Source organism: Pinus tabuliformis, chromosome J, assembly GCF_031772625.1.
Source record: "Pinus tabuliformis cultivar Carrire ecotype Pingquan chromosome J, CPIR1, whole genome shotgun sequence".
Classification (NCBI taxonomy): Eukaryota; Viridiplantae; Streptophyta; class Pinopsida; order Pinales; family Pinaceae; genus Pinus; species Pinus tabuliformis.
In genome coordinates this window covers 849657404-849676327 of record NC_142295.1, presented here as the reverse complement: position 1 = coordinate 849676327, position 18924 = coordinate 849657404, and the positions used below count along the sequence as shown (strand labels likewise).

The window sequence follows — 18924 nt, the reverse complement described above, 5'->3', positions numbered from 1 at the left end:
CTCTTGAGCATAGAACATACCATTGTTACCTAAAATTAACAGAAAGAGCAGCATCCATTGTCTGAAGACAAGTATATTTATGATGCCCTTCCCAGAAACAGAATTGGGTATAGACTCTAGAGTGGTGACCTCACTTAGATGACAAAGGATTCATAGTTGCAGAAGAAAGGACACTAGAAATCTTGGACCACAGTGATCACAAGCCTACGATCATCGATGGATATGATATCAAACCATTTATTCTAGATGGACTTAATGCTTAGATGTCTCTTGTCACTGCATCTGACACAATTAGAGCTTATTCATTCTCAAAATAAGAAGTACCAGGCAAACAGAGAATCAAAGACAGATATGCGTACGTATGCTAACCAAACTTTGTAAAAGTTTTCACAAATATTGAGGGTTGGACTAACCCATGTGAAGGGATTCACAAAACATGAAGGATTGGGGCCAACCCTTTTGTATGACTTACAAAAAATATGAATATTAAATACAAAGTGACAGGACACTATTCTAAATCATCATTCTTTACACATCTTCAAAACCATATGCAGGGAGTGGTGCAGAAGGTAAGGATAGGTAGTGCAGGTGTTTTCACCTACCTAAAGTAGCATTTTTTTTTGTAAAGATTGAGAATTGTATGTCATAGGAAAGATACTGCTAAGATCTCTGTCCATGAGTATGCAGCTAGGAACAATGTTGCAAACATCAACATCGGTTAAAATTGGCAACTAGGGCCAAATTCCACTTTGGACAGCTTATTTGATGGAGATAATTATTGCATTGAATTCCACCTTTCAAGAGGACCAAAATCGACCTAAAGATCACCCAAATCAGACAAGGAGAAATGTGTTTTTGAGGTCAAGCCCACACGTGCAAATTGCCAAGGTCTACGACATCATCATGTAGGCTCATGAAGCCCAATGTACATGTCTATTGACCCTCAACGAGTTGTATAGATAAGAGAGAACTCCATTCTCATTTGGCACTTCAACTCACACACTCTTCTCGTGGATAGGGACCATAGCACTACAGACGGACGCATCATGTACTATTATACTCCCTATGTCTAGGATGCATGGTGTTCAACAATTTGATATGGGATCAAGTCTGATTAGGGTTCTACCCTTGGTTATGTGGATTGACTTTTGTCAGTGGAGAGGGACAAGGTCTTGTGACTCACTCTCGATCAATTCTTCTTCATTATCTATATCAGTGTTCAACAGAGTTGAGACAAGATGCGGGAGATGGTACATGATGACAGGATGGTATGATGATCGATGGTCATATATTGGCAAGTGGAATTCTCCCTAGTTAAGAAGGAGTGTTAAAATTGGAAACTAGGGCCAAATTCCACTTTAGACAATTCATTTGATAGAGATAATTATTGCATTGAATTCATCTTTTGAGAGGACCAAAATCGACCTAAAGATCACCCAAATCGGACAAGGAGAAATGTGTTTCTGAGGTCAAGCCCACACATGTGCAAATTGTCAAGGACAGCCACATCATCATGTAGGCTCATGAAGCAAAATGGACATGTCTCTTGACCCTCAATGACTTGCGTAAATAAAAGAGACCTCCACCCTCATTTGGCACTTCATCAACTCACACATTCTTCTCTCTCCTCATCTGATTAGCTCATACACGTCATTAGGCAGTTGATTTCTTCACACATGTGGCAGTGGATTTCTTACATGGTCCGAAATTTTTGAAATTTTTTGCAGTTTGACCAGCGTCGACTTGAATTTCTAGGCAACTTGTGACTTTGATTTTCAGGGAGAATTTCTATCTCAACATGCCACATTCATTGGCACAAAAATCAGGATTTTTTGAGCTACTTGATCTATGTTGACACAGACTTGTTTGACCATAGCGTTGACTTTTGTTTGACCAATCTAAAGAGGAATGTTTTGACTGTCATTTGACCAACTAAGGAGGCTAAGTTGACTTTATTGGCAAGTCAATTTTGACTTTATTGTACTCTCTCTCTCTGTTGAACATTTGATATAATAATAAGAAGAATTGATCAAAGGGTTTTCCCCATCTTGGGGTTTTTCTCTGGCATTTACCAAATTTTGGTGTTCTCTTGTCTTGGTTTGTCTTCTACTTTTATTGTTCATGTTCTATCTACAGTTTATGTCAATGTGGTGATTAATGTGATTGCTATTGGAAATTGTCATTGGGCTAACTAAAGGACATTGAAGAAATTGTTGCAAGCATAGAACATACCATTGTTAACTAAAATTAACAATCAACAAGGATCCAGAAACCAAAATATCATAAAATCAGGAAAATATCAGTAAAAATAAGCAAACATTGGCAAAATAAAGATACCAGCAAAATATTGGTAAAAATCGGCCAACATCGGCTAGGCCAAAAAATTATGATTTTGGGATTTTAAGGCGATAAAATCAAGATGTTTGCAACATTGGCTAGGAATATAAACACAATAGTATCAGTGGATTGAAAAAGACTTATAGCCATGACAAAATCACCATGGTGCACTGTTGCAGGCACTGTCCCCCCCCCCCCCCCCCCCGTTTAAGAGGCGAATTCACATCCCAAATAGATCCCCGAGCAATCCTCGGGCAAAACCGCGTTTCCGGCATAGCTCTATAGGCCCAAGCCAAGGTTCAGCAACGGTTCCAAAAACTATTCACACGATCCCATGGGGCATTTTGTTTTGTTTTCGGAATTTTCGAACCACTATGTGAGGAACCATGCTCCCTGTGTTGGAAATGTAACTAGTTTCAATCTTCATAATTGTTATTGTACTCATTTAAATATGCATTTCATGTAACAAACAAAAGAAGAAAAAAAAAGTTATTATTTTAAAACATGGGTTTCATGGTCATTATTGATGGTCTTCTAGGTAAAAGCATGTTCTTCATGCTTCGAGGGTTTGTTAGGTCATAGGATTTATTGTCATGAGTCAAGAGAGTCAACATCTTGATTATAAGGCCCTTATGAGCAAAATGTGTCACGTAAAAGAATTTATTTTTGAGTCTAGAAAGTCCTAGAAATCTCCTAGCACAAGTCGGCCTAGAGAGGGGCTCTTCGACCTCTTGGAAAGGCTATATATAGAGACATACTCGACCTCATTTAACACACATCATCAACAAGTTCGATCTACAATAAATAGAAGAAAGAAGAGTGAAACACAAGGATTCAAGGAGAAAACCCTAGCGAAGGAAAGAGGACGAGTTTTGGGCATTTTCTCTCAGACATGCGAGTTTATGGAGTAGTTGCATGCGTCGAAATTTCTGCAGTGATTGCAAGTCCGAAATGTTGTTTCAAGAGGGCCAAAATTCTGAGATTGGTGCAGTTCTAGAAGGGTTTGTCTCTGGTTGATTTGGTTTGACTTTGACCTAATTGGAAGGTCTCTTTGGAGGGCTGACTTGGTGCTTGGAGGAGGACTTGGTCTAGGGTTTGGGTCTTTGTTGTCTCATTTGAAGCAAATTCTATAAGAAGAGAAGAGTTTTTCTGGGTTTTCCCCTTGGAGGGGTTTTGCCCTGGCTTGGAGCCTAATATTTGTGTCCATTGTCTTTACTGTTTTGATCTTGATATTTGTTTGATGAAAAAGATATAATAAAGAAACACAAGAAGATAAATAAGATTCACAAGTAAATATTAAGGAATAAGGAAAATATGAATTAATAGTTGCCACATTGCATTTTCCAACATCCTAGACACTCCCAAGGTGCTCCCTTGATGATCCCTAGACACTTCCTAGATGCTCCCTAATGGTAATGTTAAATTCTTAAAGCAATGTCATTTTTACTTAAATTTTTAACATTACTATGAAATGACTTGGGATGTTTGAGAGTGGTTCCAACCTCATCAAACTTCATATGGAGAAAATAGAATTCCATATCCCATTCAAAATTCAGGAGACTTAACAGTTTTCATGATTTCAAGATCAATGGGACTATGGCATTTCATTATATTATATAATGTATGAGGGTATGTATTGGCATTTAATCAAGATCACCAAGCCCTGTATGTACCCCAGTGTTGTGTTGTTGATCGTTGAACTCCTTTGTCATGGCCTTAGCAAAAATTTACCCTTCACTCGAGTCAAAATCATTGATCAGGCATGTTAAGCTTTTTCTACCATATTATAAGTCTTGGATTAGACAGTGTGATCAAAATTGGGCAATGTTGACTAATATCCCTAGAGAACCGAAGTAGAAGCAAAGGTAGACAGAAGGACAAGAATCTAGAATCTAGATGGTTGATGCTCGAATAATTAATCATTAATGTACTATGGATGCCATTTCTATCTTGATTTGAGTACAATATGCATGCTTTCATATATTCTACAACTAATTTGGCACTCTGGATGTTTTTTTTTAATATAAATGTGATGATATCTATATATATATATATATATATATATATATATATATATATATATAGACGCTTCGCTTCCAAGGATTTTTGGAAAATAACATTTCTGACGCTTCACTTCCAAAAAATGTCCCTGCTTCGTGCAACATTGCCATGATGTTTCCTTCATCCCGACATTCCGGGTACTTTGGAACTCGTCGGAAACTTCCCCAATTAGCTGGGGACTCCATCGGGGACTTGGGGACTTCCAGACCGTCCCTAAAAAAATTGGGGACTTTTTGGGGGACTTTAGGACATCCCCCAATATCATGCACATTAAACTTTAGAAAAAGTTTAAATTAAAAAAAATAAATTTGAAAACCTAACTTCTAAACTTTAAAGTCAAAAAAAAAAAATTTGAAACCTAAACCCTATAACAACCTAAACCTATCGACTAAACTAAACCTATCGCATACACACTAAATTAAACCTACCGCATACTACACACTATACTACACAGCGGCGGCGAAGGTAAACATTATTATAGAGACATGACGGAAAAGGTAAACATAGGTTGTGAAGGTTGCAAGTAAACACTGAGCTCGAGCAAAGGTTGCAGGTAAACACAAGTTGCGAGGGTTGCAAGTAAGAGTCGAGCGAAGTCTGAGACAATGGGCGAAGGTAAACGTTGAACAGAGAACTCCATTCATCACGGCAAAGGTAAACAGAGCTAAGAGAACTCAAGCAAAGGTTGCAGGTGAGGTAAGAGTTGAGCGACAGGGTGAAGTGTGAGACTCTTAATTTGGGATTTATAATTAAATTTTAACAACTTATTCATTTTTATAGTTTCTAGTCACTATACTCCATGAATTAATTTGCCTTCACTTTGAAATTGTCTCTTTCTCCATGTCTGTGACAAACCTTTTCTTGGCATGAATCTTTGAAATTTCCCTATGCCACAATGTTAAGTCCCTATACTACTAGTGTAACCCCTTAGTGTTATTAGTGCAACCCCCTTATTGTATTATTGTGCCCATATAGTCCCCATCTTGTTATTATTATGCCCCATAGAAGCCCACTATTGTTATTGTTGTGCCCCTACAATATTATTGTTATGTAAGCTATGATTTTAATGGGACCCCTTAGACTCCTATATATAGAAAGGAGGTCTTGTCATTTGTATCATCCAAGAATTGTTCATATGTGTAATGTAAAGGAGGTTGCCTCCTCAAAGACGTTGATTTTGAAGTTGTTGATCTATCTTTTCTATCTTTTTGTGAGCTGGTTTCATAACATTTGGTATCAGAGCCTTTGGATTCTAGGGTTTTGCTGATCCAAACAGGTCATCATGGCATTTTCACTATAACTTTTTGTCTACAAAGTTTCAGAAGCTAAAAAAAAAACCCATTTGATCCGAAATCGTTCTGAATCTCGGGTCCGAATTTTAGATCTTGTCTCGCTATATTTTCGGAGATATGATCTGAGGAAGTTAAGGTTTTGCAAGCTCCAAAATTCCATTGCAAACCGACCATCGTGGAATTTTCACTATAATTTTTTCTACAAAGGTTCAAACACTAAAATTTAAACCCATTTGAGCCGAAATCTTAATGAAGCTCATGCCCAAATTTCAAATCTTGTTTCGCTATATTTTCGGAGATATGGTCCAAGACATTTAGGGTTTTTGCAGGCTCCCAAATTACATCCCAAACAGGTGACCTAGGGAAAATCGTCATAACTTTCTCTCTCAGCATCAAATTAAAATTTCGTAAAAAGTTACAAAAAGAGGACGGCCTGTAGTTTTATGTGTATCGGTTTCAGGTCCTAAGGTCTAAAAGTGACACGTGGCACTTCGTACAAGTTCGCACCACTGAACCAGTCTATAATCAGGTCATCGTGGGAGATTTAGCATAACTCTTCCTTGAAGAATCCAATCTTTATCAGATTTGCGGGGTTGGAAAGAGGACTCAAAGGGCTACCGTAGGACGCAATTTCAGACCTTGGAGATCTACAATTATAGAGATACAACAGATTTAATATCGAGCTCCTACAAAGTGAAAAAAGGTGTAGTTTTTTTTAAATTTTGCATAAGTTTGGTTGAAAAATTAGTTTGAAGGAATTCAAAGGGCATGGAAGCTAAGATGGATGGTATAGAAGAAAAACTTAAATGCGACATGGAAGATTTGAAGACAGATTTGACAAAGTTGCTACAAGAAATGCTTACTAATGGCAAAAGGGTAGTAAAGGAAACACATGATGAGAACAAAAGAAATGTTAATCATGATTTCACAGACTCTAACGTTGGATTGAAGATCCACCATGTTCCAAAGATCAATATGAGGAAGTTTGATGGCAAGGATCCCATAACATGGATACTACAGACGGAGCAATATTTCGATCTCCATAATGTGCAAAACACACAAAAGGTACACATTGCAACTTTATATTTGAAACCAAATAAGTTTGTATGGTATCGATGGCTTTGCTCTCGTAAACAATTTGTCACTTGGGCAATTTTTACGAAAGAAATGATAGCACATTATGAGGATGCAAAAAGTAACACCTTTTAAAGCCAATTGATAAATCTCAAACAAAAGGGTTCAATTATGGAGCACATTGAGGACTTCCAAAAAATTGAATATAAGAGTAAAAGATATTCCAAAGGAGCATAGGATTGATGTGTTCATAGGGACTTTAAAGGATAACATCCAACATGAGGTTCGCCTTTGGGAACTTGATTCATTGGCAAGAAAAATGGAAAGCAAAATTATGGAAACAAGGAAGCCTACCACTCACAACTATAAAGATGGAAGTGTTGTTTCTCCTAGCCTTTCACCACCTACAAGGTTGACACCACAACAATTGGAAGAAAAAAGAGCAAAAGGGCTTTGCTACAATTGTGATAGAAAATACACTAAAGGTCATAAGTGTGCTAAGAAGAAATTAATTTACATAGATGGGGAAGAGGAGCAAAAAAAGGAACACGAAACATCAAAAGAAGAGGAGATACACCAGGAACCAATCCCAGAAAAAAGAAGAAAAGAATCCGACCATATCTTGTAATGCATTGACAAGAATTACCATTCATCAAACTCTCAAGATAGAAGGGCATATCAGGAAGAAAAAGGTAATATTGTTGATTGATTCGGGTAGTACCCATAATTTTGTTCATTGTAAGATAGCCAAGGAATTGAATTGCTTCCCATATCCAGCACCATAGTGTTAAGTAATGGTTGCAAATGGAGGAACCATAAATTGCTCTGGAAAGTGCCATAATATCAAGTTATCCATAGGAGAATATGTCTTGAATAGTCCAATGCTTTCCATTCCAATGGGTGGTGTAGATGTTGTACTAGGAGTCCAATGGCTACAATCTTTGGGTACAATAGCTTTTAATTTTCAAGAACTTTTCTTGAATTTTTTTGGGAAGGAAAGGAAGTTGAATTAAGGGGTATCGAAGGGAAACCAGGAAAGATAATCAACTCTAACAGCATGACAAAGCTTCTAAAGAAAGAACAACAGGGCATAATTGCACAATTATGTTCACTAGAGGTTCCCACATCGAAATCATCTATTTCTCCAAATCTCCAAAACATTTTGGACAATCATTCCAAAGTATTTGAGACTCCCAAAGGCCTCCCACCTATTCGTGATCATGATCATGCTATTCATTTGATTCCAAGAAGTGTTCCCTCAAACATCAGGCCTTACAGATATCCATATGCCCGAAAGAGTGAAATTGAACGTATGGTTGCAGAAATGCTAGAGGTTGATATAATTCAACCTAGTCAAAGTTCTTTCTCTGCTCCAATGGTATTGGTACACAAGAAGAATGGATCAAGACGCATGTGTCCAGATTATAGGGAGCTCAACAAGTTTACTATTAAAGATAAATTTCCCATTCCTGTCATTGATGAATTATTGGATGAATTACATGGAGCAATTTACTTCACCAAGTTGGATTTTCATTCAGGATATCATCAAATCAGAATGAAGACTGAAGACATTCCAAAAACAACAATTAGAACTCATGAGGGTCATTACGAATTTTGGTCATACCTTTTGGCCTTACCAATGCACCTTCTACATTTCAAGGTTTGATGAATTTCATTTTCAAACCCTTCCTTAGAAAATTTGTGTTAGTATTTTTTGATGATATACTAATCTACTGCAAGTCTTGGAAGGATCATGTTCAACATGTTGACAAGGTGCTCAAACTATTGGAGGAGAAACAATTATATGCAAAAAGCTCCAAATGTTTCTTTGGAGTACAAGAGGTGGAATATTTGGGTACTCAGTTAGCTCATAGCTCATCTTATCAACCTCAATCTGATGGGCAAACTAAGATAGTGAACAAATGTTTGGAAGCATATCTTCATTGCTTTGTATCTGATAAACGGACACAATGGGTCAAGTGGTTGCCTTTGGCTGAATGGTGGTATCACACTTCCTTCCATACTGCAGCAAAAATGACCCCATTTATGGCACTTTATGGACATCATCCACCATCCATCACATTGTCTTTAAAAGAAAATTCTAAGGTTCAAGCAGTGGAAGATCACATTGAGCATCAACAAGAAGTTCTCAAACTCTTAAAGGATAACCTCACTTTGGCGCAGAATAGAATAAAACAACAGGCAGATCAACGTCGCAGTGAAAGAAGTTTTGATGTAGGCGACCGAGTATTTCTACGACTACAACCATACAAACAAATGTCCCTCAAGCAAGCTAAGAAGGATAATAAATTATCACCAAAGTATTATGGTCCATACAAGGTGTTACAAAAGATTGGTACTATGGAATACAAATTGGAGCTTCCTGCATCTTCCCGAGTGCACCCAGTTTTCCATGTTTAATACTTAAAGAAGGTTATAGGTGAGAAGATCCTAGTTCAAACAATATTGCCAGAACTTGACGAGGAAGGAAAAATCATATTGGAACCGGAAGCAGTCACAAAAACAAGAAATCGACAGCTACAAAATCGATCAATTTTAGAGTATCTCATCAAGTGGAAGAACTTACCCGCTGAAGATTCCACATGGGAGGATGAGAATTTTATACAGAAGCATCCAGAACTACTCAAGCATTGAAGACAACACTTTTTGAAGGAGAGGGGCATGTTAGGTTCCTATACTACTAGTGTAACCCGTATTGTTATTAATGCAACCCCCTTATTGTATTATTGCGCCCATATAATCCCCATGTTGTTATTATTATGCCCCATAGAAGCCCACTATTGTTATTTTTGTGCCCCTACAATATTATTGTTATGTAAGATCTGATTTTATTGGGACCCCTTAGACTCCTATATATAGAAAGGAGGTTTTGCCATTTGTATCATCCAATAATTGTTCATTTGTGTAATGTAAAGGAGGTTGCCCCCTCGAAGAGGCTGATTTTGAAGTCATTGATCTATCTTTTCTATCCTTTTGTGAGTTGGTTTCAACCATGACTTTAATACCATGTTAAATATATGCAAGAGACAAGCAAGAGAGAATAGATGAGAGATAAGATTTATCAATGTGCTACTAAATTACTAGTGGTGTTGTCTATATACGCAGCAAGTTTCATTATTCATTTTAGGAACCAATCAACTAATTCCCTGAATACATTAACATAAACATCATTTATTATATATAATTTTTTTCACTTTATGACATTATTACTTTTGTACATAACATTTGTTACTCCGGAAATAAACATTACAATGGCTAACTCATCTTTAACGCTCAATGTTATAAGGTAAATAGATGCGATGGTAATACTCTTTGTGCTCTGTAAATAATAGTGATTCTGAATGATTATGATATATATTAGACTGATGACAGGTCCCACAAGGTTCTTAATTTCTAGACTCTTTGTTTGGGATTTATAATTAAATTTTAATGACTTGGTCATGTTTACAATTTTATTAAATTTTAGCTGCTATTTAAATTTTGTAATGATTCATCATGCATCATACAATGATTATGTAGACAGTAGTAGATTGTAGGTTGTAGCAGACTAATAGCACTTCTTAAGTTCTTGACAGTGGGCAATGATGACTAGATTTGTTGTTGTGATGCGCAATGATGATTAGATAGTATTAGACTTTAGATTTGATTTTGTAATTTGAATTTCAAAATGAGTAATAGTTCTAATTTTTATATTTTAATTTATCATTCATGTTTATGCTGAATTACTACATTTTATTTTAATTTTAGTTTTTTAATAAATATAAAAATTAGTTGTCGCACTTGTTGTTCCCAACCTGCTGTCCCCTGAAAATTTGGGGGTGCACTCTAGCCGTCCCGGAAACTTGTCCCACCGGTCCCCCCGTCCCGACAGTCAGTGCAACATATATATATATATATATATATATAGACGCTTCGCTTTAGAGGATTTTTGGAAATTGACGCTTCCGACACTTCGCTTCCAAAAAATGTCCCCGCTTCGTGCAACATTGCCATGGTGTGAAAGATTAATGCATGATATTAGCATGATTTTTGCACGAGCTGTTCAAGAGTCTTTCGGTCCATAAAATGCAGATTTTGAAGCCTTTTCTTCACGTGGGTGGCACTGCCATATTAGACATGCTTGAGCCTTATTTCTATTGTATACCATCATATGCAAACAGGAAGCAGTATCATACCGATCTGTACCTCACATAACAGCATGAAGTTAAGTGCCATAGGTTTCCAGAAGTTTCATGGATGCAGAATGACTTGAGGCTATTGTTTATGGAAGAGAATATGCTACTTTTGAGGGGAAAAACTGTTGCTATCTTCAGCAAATGAGGTCGCATTGGGTGAGGGTATTTGTAGGTAGCATGGAGAACACACTTGTGACTGGTAATGCAGATCTGTTTGTTGCATCATATCTAATGAGGAGGTGCATATGTGGGAAGTTCTGTTCAGAGTCCAGACCCATTTGAAGGATATTTGCAGCAACAGCACTGATGAGTTCTCTATGCGCTACAAGTATATTAGCAAAGGATTCATTTAGTAAAACTAATGATGCTATACAAATCAGAGTTTCTAAAAAGACAGATTAAGATTGGCAGTTCATACCCTGTTTTTTCATGGCTTGAGGATATTTCCAGCAGTCAGAGCACCTCACCTTGGCCTGGGAATCATCAGAATAAAGCATGGGTACATGGTCTGCCAAACCAGATACTTCATAGCAGTTCGTAGGGCATGCCCCTTAGTACATGACTGAATCTATTTCTAATCATCTCCGAGAATAACCCTAATAGGTGAAAGAACCAGTTCCTAATTTTATCCTCTCTAATGAATTGAAACTTGGTGTCTTATACCCTGCAAAGGGTCGATCATGCACTGAATGAACAGCAGATCAAGGTGTAGTTAGATGTGAAATGGTTGTTATTTTAATACTCAGAAATGCAGTCACAACCTATCACTAATTAGTTTGGCATCCCGTGAAGAAAAGCATGTAAACTAACATTCAGCTGCAGAGGTCTGTTATAGACAAAATTCAATATCCATGCATGCATTTCTGGTCCATTTTCTAAGCTAAGCGAGAAGGTGCATCATTCACTCATAAACAGATCTGTGGTGTTGGTGAACAGCAAGTGTTATGAGAGTCTAAAGCTAGAAGTACCGTGGGCCATGGCACATCTGTTGGTTACTAATCTGTAAATTGCCATGGATATTCCACTAGAACAGTTTGTCACAGTGGATCTTATAATATTCTGAAATCTTAGACTATGCAAACTAATTTTCCCTAGATCCCAGATTAATTAATTACTAGCCTTGCCTGAATTTATGAAATAACTGAAATACAAAAATGAAATAACAGGCACATATACACTACCATCCACACAAATGAACACACAATTTATCCTGGGAAACCCAATACGAGAGAAAACCCAACTAAAAAGTGAGGCCTATGCTCTTTTCTCCTTGCTTCAGTTATAAAAATGCACATACAAAGGAATGGGAACTCATTATGGAGTTATCTTTTGACACTGCAGCCTAAATGGCTGGTACAGAATCCCCTTCCTCCTCTGTTATTTTCACAAAATACCACTCATAGATGTTCTGCTCAAATATGGAACAAGCACAATGCTAAAGAATGGAACTCCTCCTCCTAACAGCCAGGTATTTAATAGAGCCTGATAGCCATCTATGGTTAGGGTTTTGACTTCTTCAACTTCAATTGGTGATAAGGTTTTGGACCTTCTAGAATCTTCTTGAAAGTCCATATGTGGTTAATTGGGACTGACATGGAATCAATTGTACCATAGTGGTCAAGAAGGTAGGTCAACTTGTGAGAGGCATAACTTTTTTATACAAGCTCTGATTGAGGTGATTTCCACACCGTTGGAAAGGTTTCAGTGTGTAGATCAACACCAAGGGTGTGGACACAAGTTCTGACCATTAAAATCCCAATAAATGCCATTTGATGCCTCAAAATGGCTCTGGAAGGTTCCAGACCCAAATTTTCTAAACTAAGAATGGGCCCTGCAGGCCAATCCCTCCAATTTTTCCACCCAAAAAGGACCAGGATAGATGACAAATTGTATGATGATCCAATCCAACTCATTTACCAACATGCAGAGTACAGGACTTTTTCAGATCTGATAGTCTGAGGGCAGATTGAACCCAGAAGTGCACTTCATGGTTATTTTGAGTAGCATGCACATGTATTCTCAGACTTATGACAGAGATTACAAAGGAGCAGAAATCTATTAAATAAGGAAAATGCATTGGTTGGATTCCTTGAGATCAATTCTCCGTTGCTTGTAACTGCTAGAAGTCCTGAAAATGAATAAAACTTGAGCACCTGATCCACAAAACCTCTCTATTTTGTGTGTTAAACTCTGTGGATTAATTTTTACAGCCTTCTCATTATGCGTAATCGAGTTAATTTTATGAGACTTGTGGATATTCTTCCCCTACTCTTAATGAAACTATTGCGAAATTGAGCACTTGTTTCCATAGCTTGAACGTTTGTAGGGTAAATTAAGTTCCCCTCCCCCTTCAATTACATCTTAGCAACTAGGATAAGGCTGTTTCTTCAATGTTGAGGACAGTATCGAGTCACATTGCTCTAGTAGGACTCGTCCTTTGTGGATGTCTCACTAGAATTCTCCATCACCACATGGACAGGGGATCTTGTTCTATTTGACTCCATGGCACACAGCAGGCACTAGTCTTCCGGATCCCTCCACTGACTTGCTAGCTTACATTTGTGTTTTATATGCTTGTTGAACCAAGTTTTCTTTCGTTGATTCCATCCATAGGTCATAGGCAGAGATAAGGATACCCCCAAGAGTTGGCATGAACCAACCCAAAGCAAAAGACATGAATTCTGGGGCAACAATGGCCATTGTGTCTAGTTGTACCAAGTCTCCATTGACATTACTGTGCAGGTTTGGTTGTCAACAAAAAACAATGGTGCAAACATTTTCTCTAGTAGGAAAATAGGGAAAGGTGACAAGGTAAGAATTGAAATAGATCCCTGGGTGGGGCGTGTTGAGGACTACAAGCTATCAGAACGGAGAAGATACTCAGTGGTAGTGGAAGAATATGTGGTAGATTAAAGCTCCCTCTAAGTGCCGAATCTTTATGTCGCTGAATACCAACACAAGGCTCTAGTGGGGGAAAATCTCCAAAAAAGGAACAAAGAAGGTCCTAGCAGATGTGTTCTTCACAAAAACAATGAAGAAAACATATCACGTCTTCTCACTACCTCACACTAATCCAGAGAAGTATAGAGTGAGATGGACTCCTAAACAGGTAAGGACAGCTGGCAGAAGACCTCTGTAGAGGAATGTCTTAGGTTATGTAATCACAATCCAGCCTTGAAGGAATTAAAAGATCTTCCATCAATCATCTCCGACGGAATATGGTTAGCCTGTCATGCAAGGATATTTGAGGAGAAAAACATTCTCCCAATTCAAGGTGCTACTCAAGCCAAATTTATCTTTTCTAGTTTCATTATGTATCCAAATTATCAATACCTAGGCAGCTGACTCAACCTCAAATAGACAGATCCGGAGTCTCGAGGTAGTTTTATGGGTGTTAATTTTAGGTATGTTCTATGCTTAGAGCAATTTATTTCAATTTTCACAGTTAGCTCAATATCGTTTCTAGATTAGCAATCACATCAGCATTAAAGTAAACTGCAGATAGAACATAAACATAAATCGCAGAAGACAAGCCAAGACAAGAGGACACAAGATGTGGCGCTAGCCAGGGACAAACCCCAATGTGGGGAAACCCTTGATCAATTCTTCTTATATGTTCTTCAATAGTTCAGCAGAGAGAGAGAGATAGTACATATACATCAGAAGTCAACACTTTGACTTGACTAGATAAGAGCAGAGATCTTCACCATGAAGATGACACAATGCAGTTATACACCTGACACCAAGGACTGCAGCTCGGAGAGCAGCCTTCAATCTTCAACTGATTTGCAGCATAAGGTCCTTCAAGGTGAGACCCTTACATCATCATGTTGCTCCTTGTCAGTTGAACCAACCCATGACACTAGCTCTGTCCATCTTATATTACAGCAGCATCAAACAGTCCTCTAATAGCTTCAGCAGCATGACAGCTCCATATATATTATGCTAATGATCTGAGCACTCAAATACTCATACGAAATATTGACTGTGGTGTTATGGCCTGCGGCCTAACACACAGTCTTCCTCTGCTGCTCACAAGGAAGTCTGTACCTTCATACGGTCAGCTCTTCAATCTGCCTTCTATTAATGACGAAGTTCCACCAATGTCACTGAACATAGGCCTATATTAATCTGCCCTCTAACAGTCCCCTTTGCTGCTCCAAAGGTTTCCAACCAAGGTCTTCAACACAGTGATTTCTCTCATAGAATTTACCGTTCATAACCTTCATCAAGTTCACACCCCTTTCTCCATCCAAGTGACTGTACTATTATCAACACAGTCCTAACATATGCTGCCTTGCTGGACAGACTTCAACGTATACCCTTCAGCACTCTTCTCCATGTCATACAAACCACTTTCAGACCTTCCTCATCTGCCTGAAGCTTGACGTTGTTGCTGTCCAAATCTGAGGTCTGATAGCTGTGGTAAGACTCCTCCATGGCTGCAGCTGGGGCATGCTTGAATAGTCTTCTTTTGACTGCGTTAAGGGCTCCTCTTTCCAGCGTATAGGAATCCTCCTCTTGCTGCATAGAACCCTCATTGACTGCAGATTATATCACCTTTGAGGACTGCGGTTAGGGCAGCATAGAGGCCTCTTGAGATTGCGTATTAGAGGACTGCGTCTAGGGAGATAAGGCCTCCTATTTCCAGCGTATAAGAGTCTTCTTAAATTGCGGATGTAGGGCAACATCTAGTGCGGAATAAGGCCAGCAGTTAGGGCGTATATGGACTGTGATTAGGGCACGAACAGAACTGCGGCTAGGGCTCTTTTGAACAGCGTATAGGTCTCTCCTTAGGGCTGCGTATAGGAGCCTTTTAGTACAGCGGATAGGGTCTCTTTCTAGACCAGCAATTAGATCTTTCCTTGCTGCGTTATGTAGGCTTCCTTCACCATTCTAGATCTCCCTTCCTTTCTGTGTCTAGGGCTTCTTCATTAGGGCAGCGTAGATCCTTTCTCCATCAGGGCAGCATTATCCCTTAGGATCTCTCCTCCTACTAAAACCCAAAGACAAGTAGAGAGGAAGAGATCCCAAGTGAGTGTGTAGAAATGACTTGAAGGCCACCTCTATTTATACTAAAACGTTGAGCACAAGTGGGGTTTGTTTGGTTGCTGGCCGACCTTGAGGAATTGTCCCATAACACAAATAAATTCATATCTCCATGAATACTTATCGGAATCGGATGATCTTTAGATCAATCCTACACCTCTCGATGAGAGGCATCCAAGAAAAATATCAGCTGCTATTAATAAGATGACCCACATGGAGTTTGGCCGTAGTTGCCAATTTTAACAATGGGGCTAGTCAAGGTACCCAAAAAAGAGAGGGGCAGGAGGTATAATTCAAATCAGTCATACACATGTCATCACTTTCAGTGCTGGCCAAGGGCAAGGATCCAATAATTTCACAGAATTCAACATTTTCAGACTTCTTCTAAAACTGGCAGCATGACAGGAAATTCAAAATTTCCAGGTGTTTGGGGACTGTAAGATTGTTATAAACTGGACGAACGGAAGAAAGAGTAATGGAAAATATTGTTTCTATCTCCAATATTTCCCTGACTGTTTTTAACTACATCTCCCTTTGAACATGTATACAGATAAGTTAGAACTTAACAGGGAAGTAGATTCAAAGTCAAAGAAAGGAATTCAGATGACTGAAGGATCAGGGTCATGGCTTCAAGTTAAGGATGGTGATCCTATTCAGGAAGCATCGCTTCAACATTATCATCTAATCCATTCCCTTCCAAATGCTTATCTGCTGAAGAACAGTTTTTTCCTCTGAAAAGGTTATACGATCATTCAAGGGGACTGTTTTGTCTTTCCCTTTTCATTCTTCTCCTACGGTAAAGTGGAAGCATGCTCGGTGTAGAAGGAATATTCTTCTAAATTTTTCTTCACGTGATGATTTTTGGACTTATTTTCTCTCCTATGCATATCATTTTTGAACATTTGGAGGTATAGAGGAAGCCTGCAGGATAGTTTAGTTCTATATGTATCCCTTTGCAGCAATATCTGTTCCACAGTCTTACTTGGTAAAAGGAATGTACAGGTTTTTTTAACCTGATTTCACTAAGCTGCAGTTTACGTGGAAAACATAGTACTTTCTCGTCTTAATTTATGATTCGCACTCACATACATGTATGGACAGACCTGGATCTTCTAGTTTTGACAAATATGGACCCTGGTGGTCTCTATTAGAGACTAAACATAAAGTATTATGTACTGGAGAGGATACAGCACTCACTTTTGAGAGGAACAGTCCAAAATTTGCAGTCGAGAACTGCGTTTGATCTTTCAGGCAATCCTACAGCATCTACAGCATATATTCTTTTTTCATCTCGAATTGAAATGTGTTTCCAGGGAAAGAAATCTTGAAGCATAGAAACCCGACTCAATTTAGCAAAGGCTAAAAGGAAAAAAAAATGGAGATCGTCGACATGGAAAAACAAAATTGCAAAAATAAAACAAATTAACCAAATGACGAAATTAAGCCCCTAAACATTTCGTTTCACAATTTTCAAAATTCTCGCTAGGAAAAGATTATATCACAGTATGCGGCTAAAATCTGTAAATTCAAGAAAATAATCCAGATTTCAAACATAAAAAAAAAAGATATTCGCGCCGTAAATACAAAAAATTAGGATAAAACCTGACCAGAAAATCTACCTGCGCAGTATGCAGAGGAGTAACAGGAGTAACGTCCATCCTTGACCGGCACGAGTTCGAAATCCCGCACAAGTGCCTTCTTCCTCTCAAGTCAGAGTTAGAATTGAACGTTAGAGCTGCAAGATTCTTGCTTTTCGAGGAGAACAACGATGCAGAAGAAGATGAAGACAACTTGAAGAACGATCTCGGTGATCGTTGTTCACAGGGATGTCGAATCAAAGCAAATGGAGTCCTTCCACACGCCTTGCCAATTCTACCAATATCCATGGTTGCTTCGAACCTCCGGCCCTGCTTACTGCCTGTATTTGTACCTCAAAATGAATGTGATGGATTCGATCTGGGTACGTCACCATTGGACGGATTTTAATAGATTATTCGATCCGTGAAGTAACGAACTTACTCCTACATGTAATGGGGAATTGGTAACTAGTGCCCCATCTTTGTGCCAGCCTGGTAGAGATTCTTATTTTTTGCCACGTGTCCGTCTAAGCGACAAACTATCGACCTGGATTTTAAGAAATTGGACTGCACCCTCGTCCGATTGGAAGTCAGTGTTTTTCTTACGTTCAATTCAGCCTGCATTCATTCCACCTTGAATTTATTAATTATATATTAAGATTTTTTAAAAAATAGTTTAATTTATAAGTAAAATAGATTTTTCATTGAAATTTATTAAAATTGGGAAGAGTTTTTGTTATTTAAAATGTATTTTTAAATGTATAAATGATTTAACATCATAAAAATTCTAAGAAACATTTAAATTATACAAATTAAACCATTTAAATTCAAAATTTTAAAAATCTAACTAATTTTATTTAAAATTAATTAAAAAAAAATCATTTTACCTATAAATTAAACTAAGCCAACGAAAAAAAATTTAAGAAATTGAGTTCAGTGATAAAAATGGGCTGTCTAGCATAAGAATTATTTTCCTTTCCCATGTTGGCTCTTTCGGAAAAGACTTACCTTTCTTGATTTCGTTGGAATCTCTTTTACCTTTTCATTTTATTATTGGAATTAATGGAAATAATGGAAATAAAGGTCTAGGAGTTATCAGACCACTTGAGATAGTGATCGATTATCTTAATTTAGTTATTAAAAATTAAAATGAATGTTTTAATAGATTATAATTAAAATTATTATAATTTTTATAATTGTTTTTAAATTTATTTTTAATTTTTGTAATTAAAAATAAAATTAATGATATGATTTTTATTAAAAGTTTTTTCATTATTTTTGTAATTAAATTAAATTAAAAAATATATTATTATTATTATTATTATTTTCATTATTTTT

General features: G+C 37.6%; 1 protein-coding gene across 3 annotated transcripts in view; it reads right to left on the bottom strand.

Annotated features, from left to right (window-relative positions):
- LOC149229370 (plant/protein) overlaps positions 1 to 18004 on the bottom strand; it is a 33286-nt gene extending 15282 nt beyond the window's left edge. The window contains exon 1 of one of the 3 annotated variants that reach the window (XM_089378580.1): positions 17629 to 18004. In XM_089378580.1, the coding sequence (XP_089234706.1) occupies positions 17629 to 17895 (267 nt within the window). In that variant the 5' untranslated portion in view covers positions 17896 to 18004. Of the gene's footprint in view, positions 1 to 17616 lie in introns of all 3 variants that reach the window. The other 2 variants (XM_089378578.1, XM_089378579.1) reach the window with 2 other exon arrangements.
- Between the last annotated feature and the right edge of the window lie 920 nt (positions 18005 to 18924).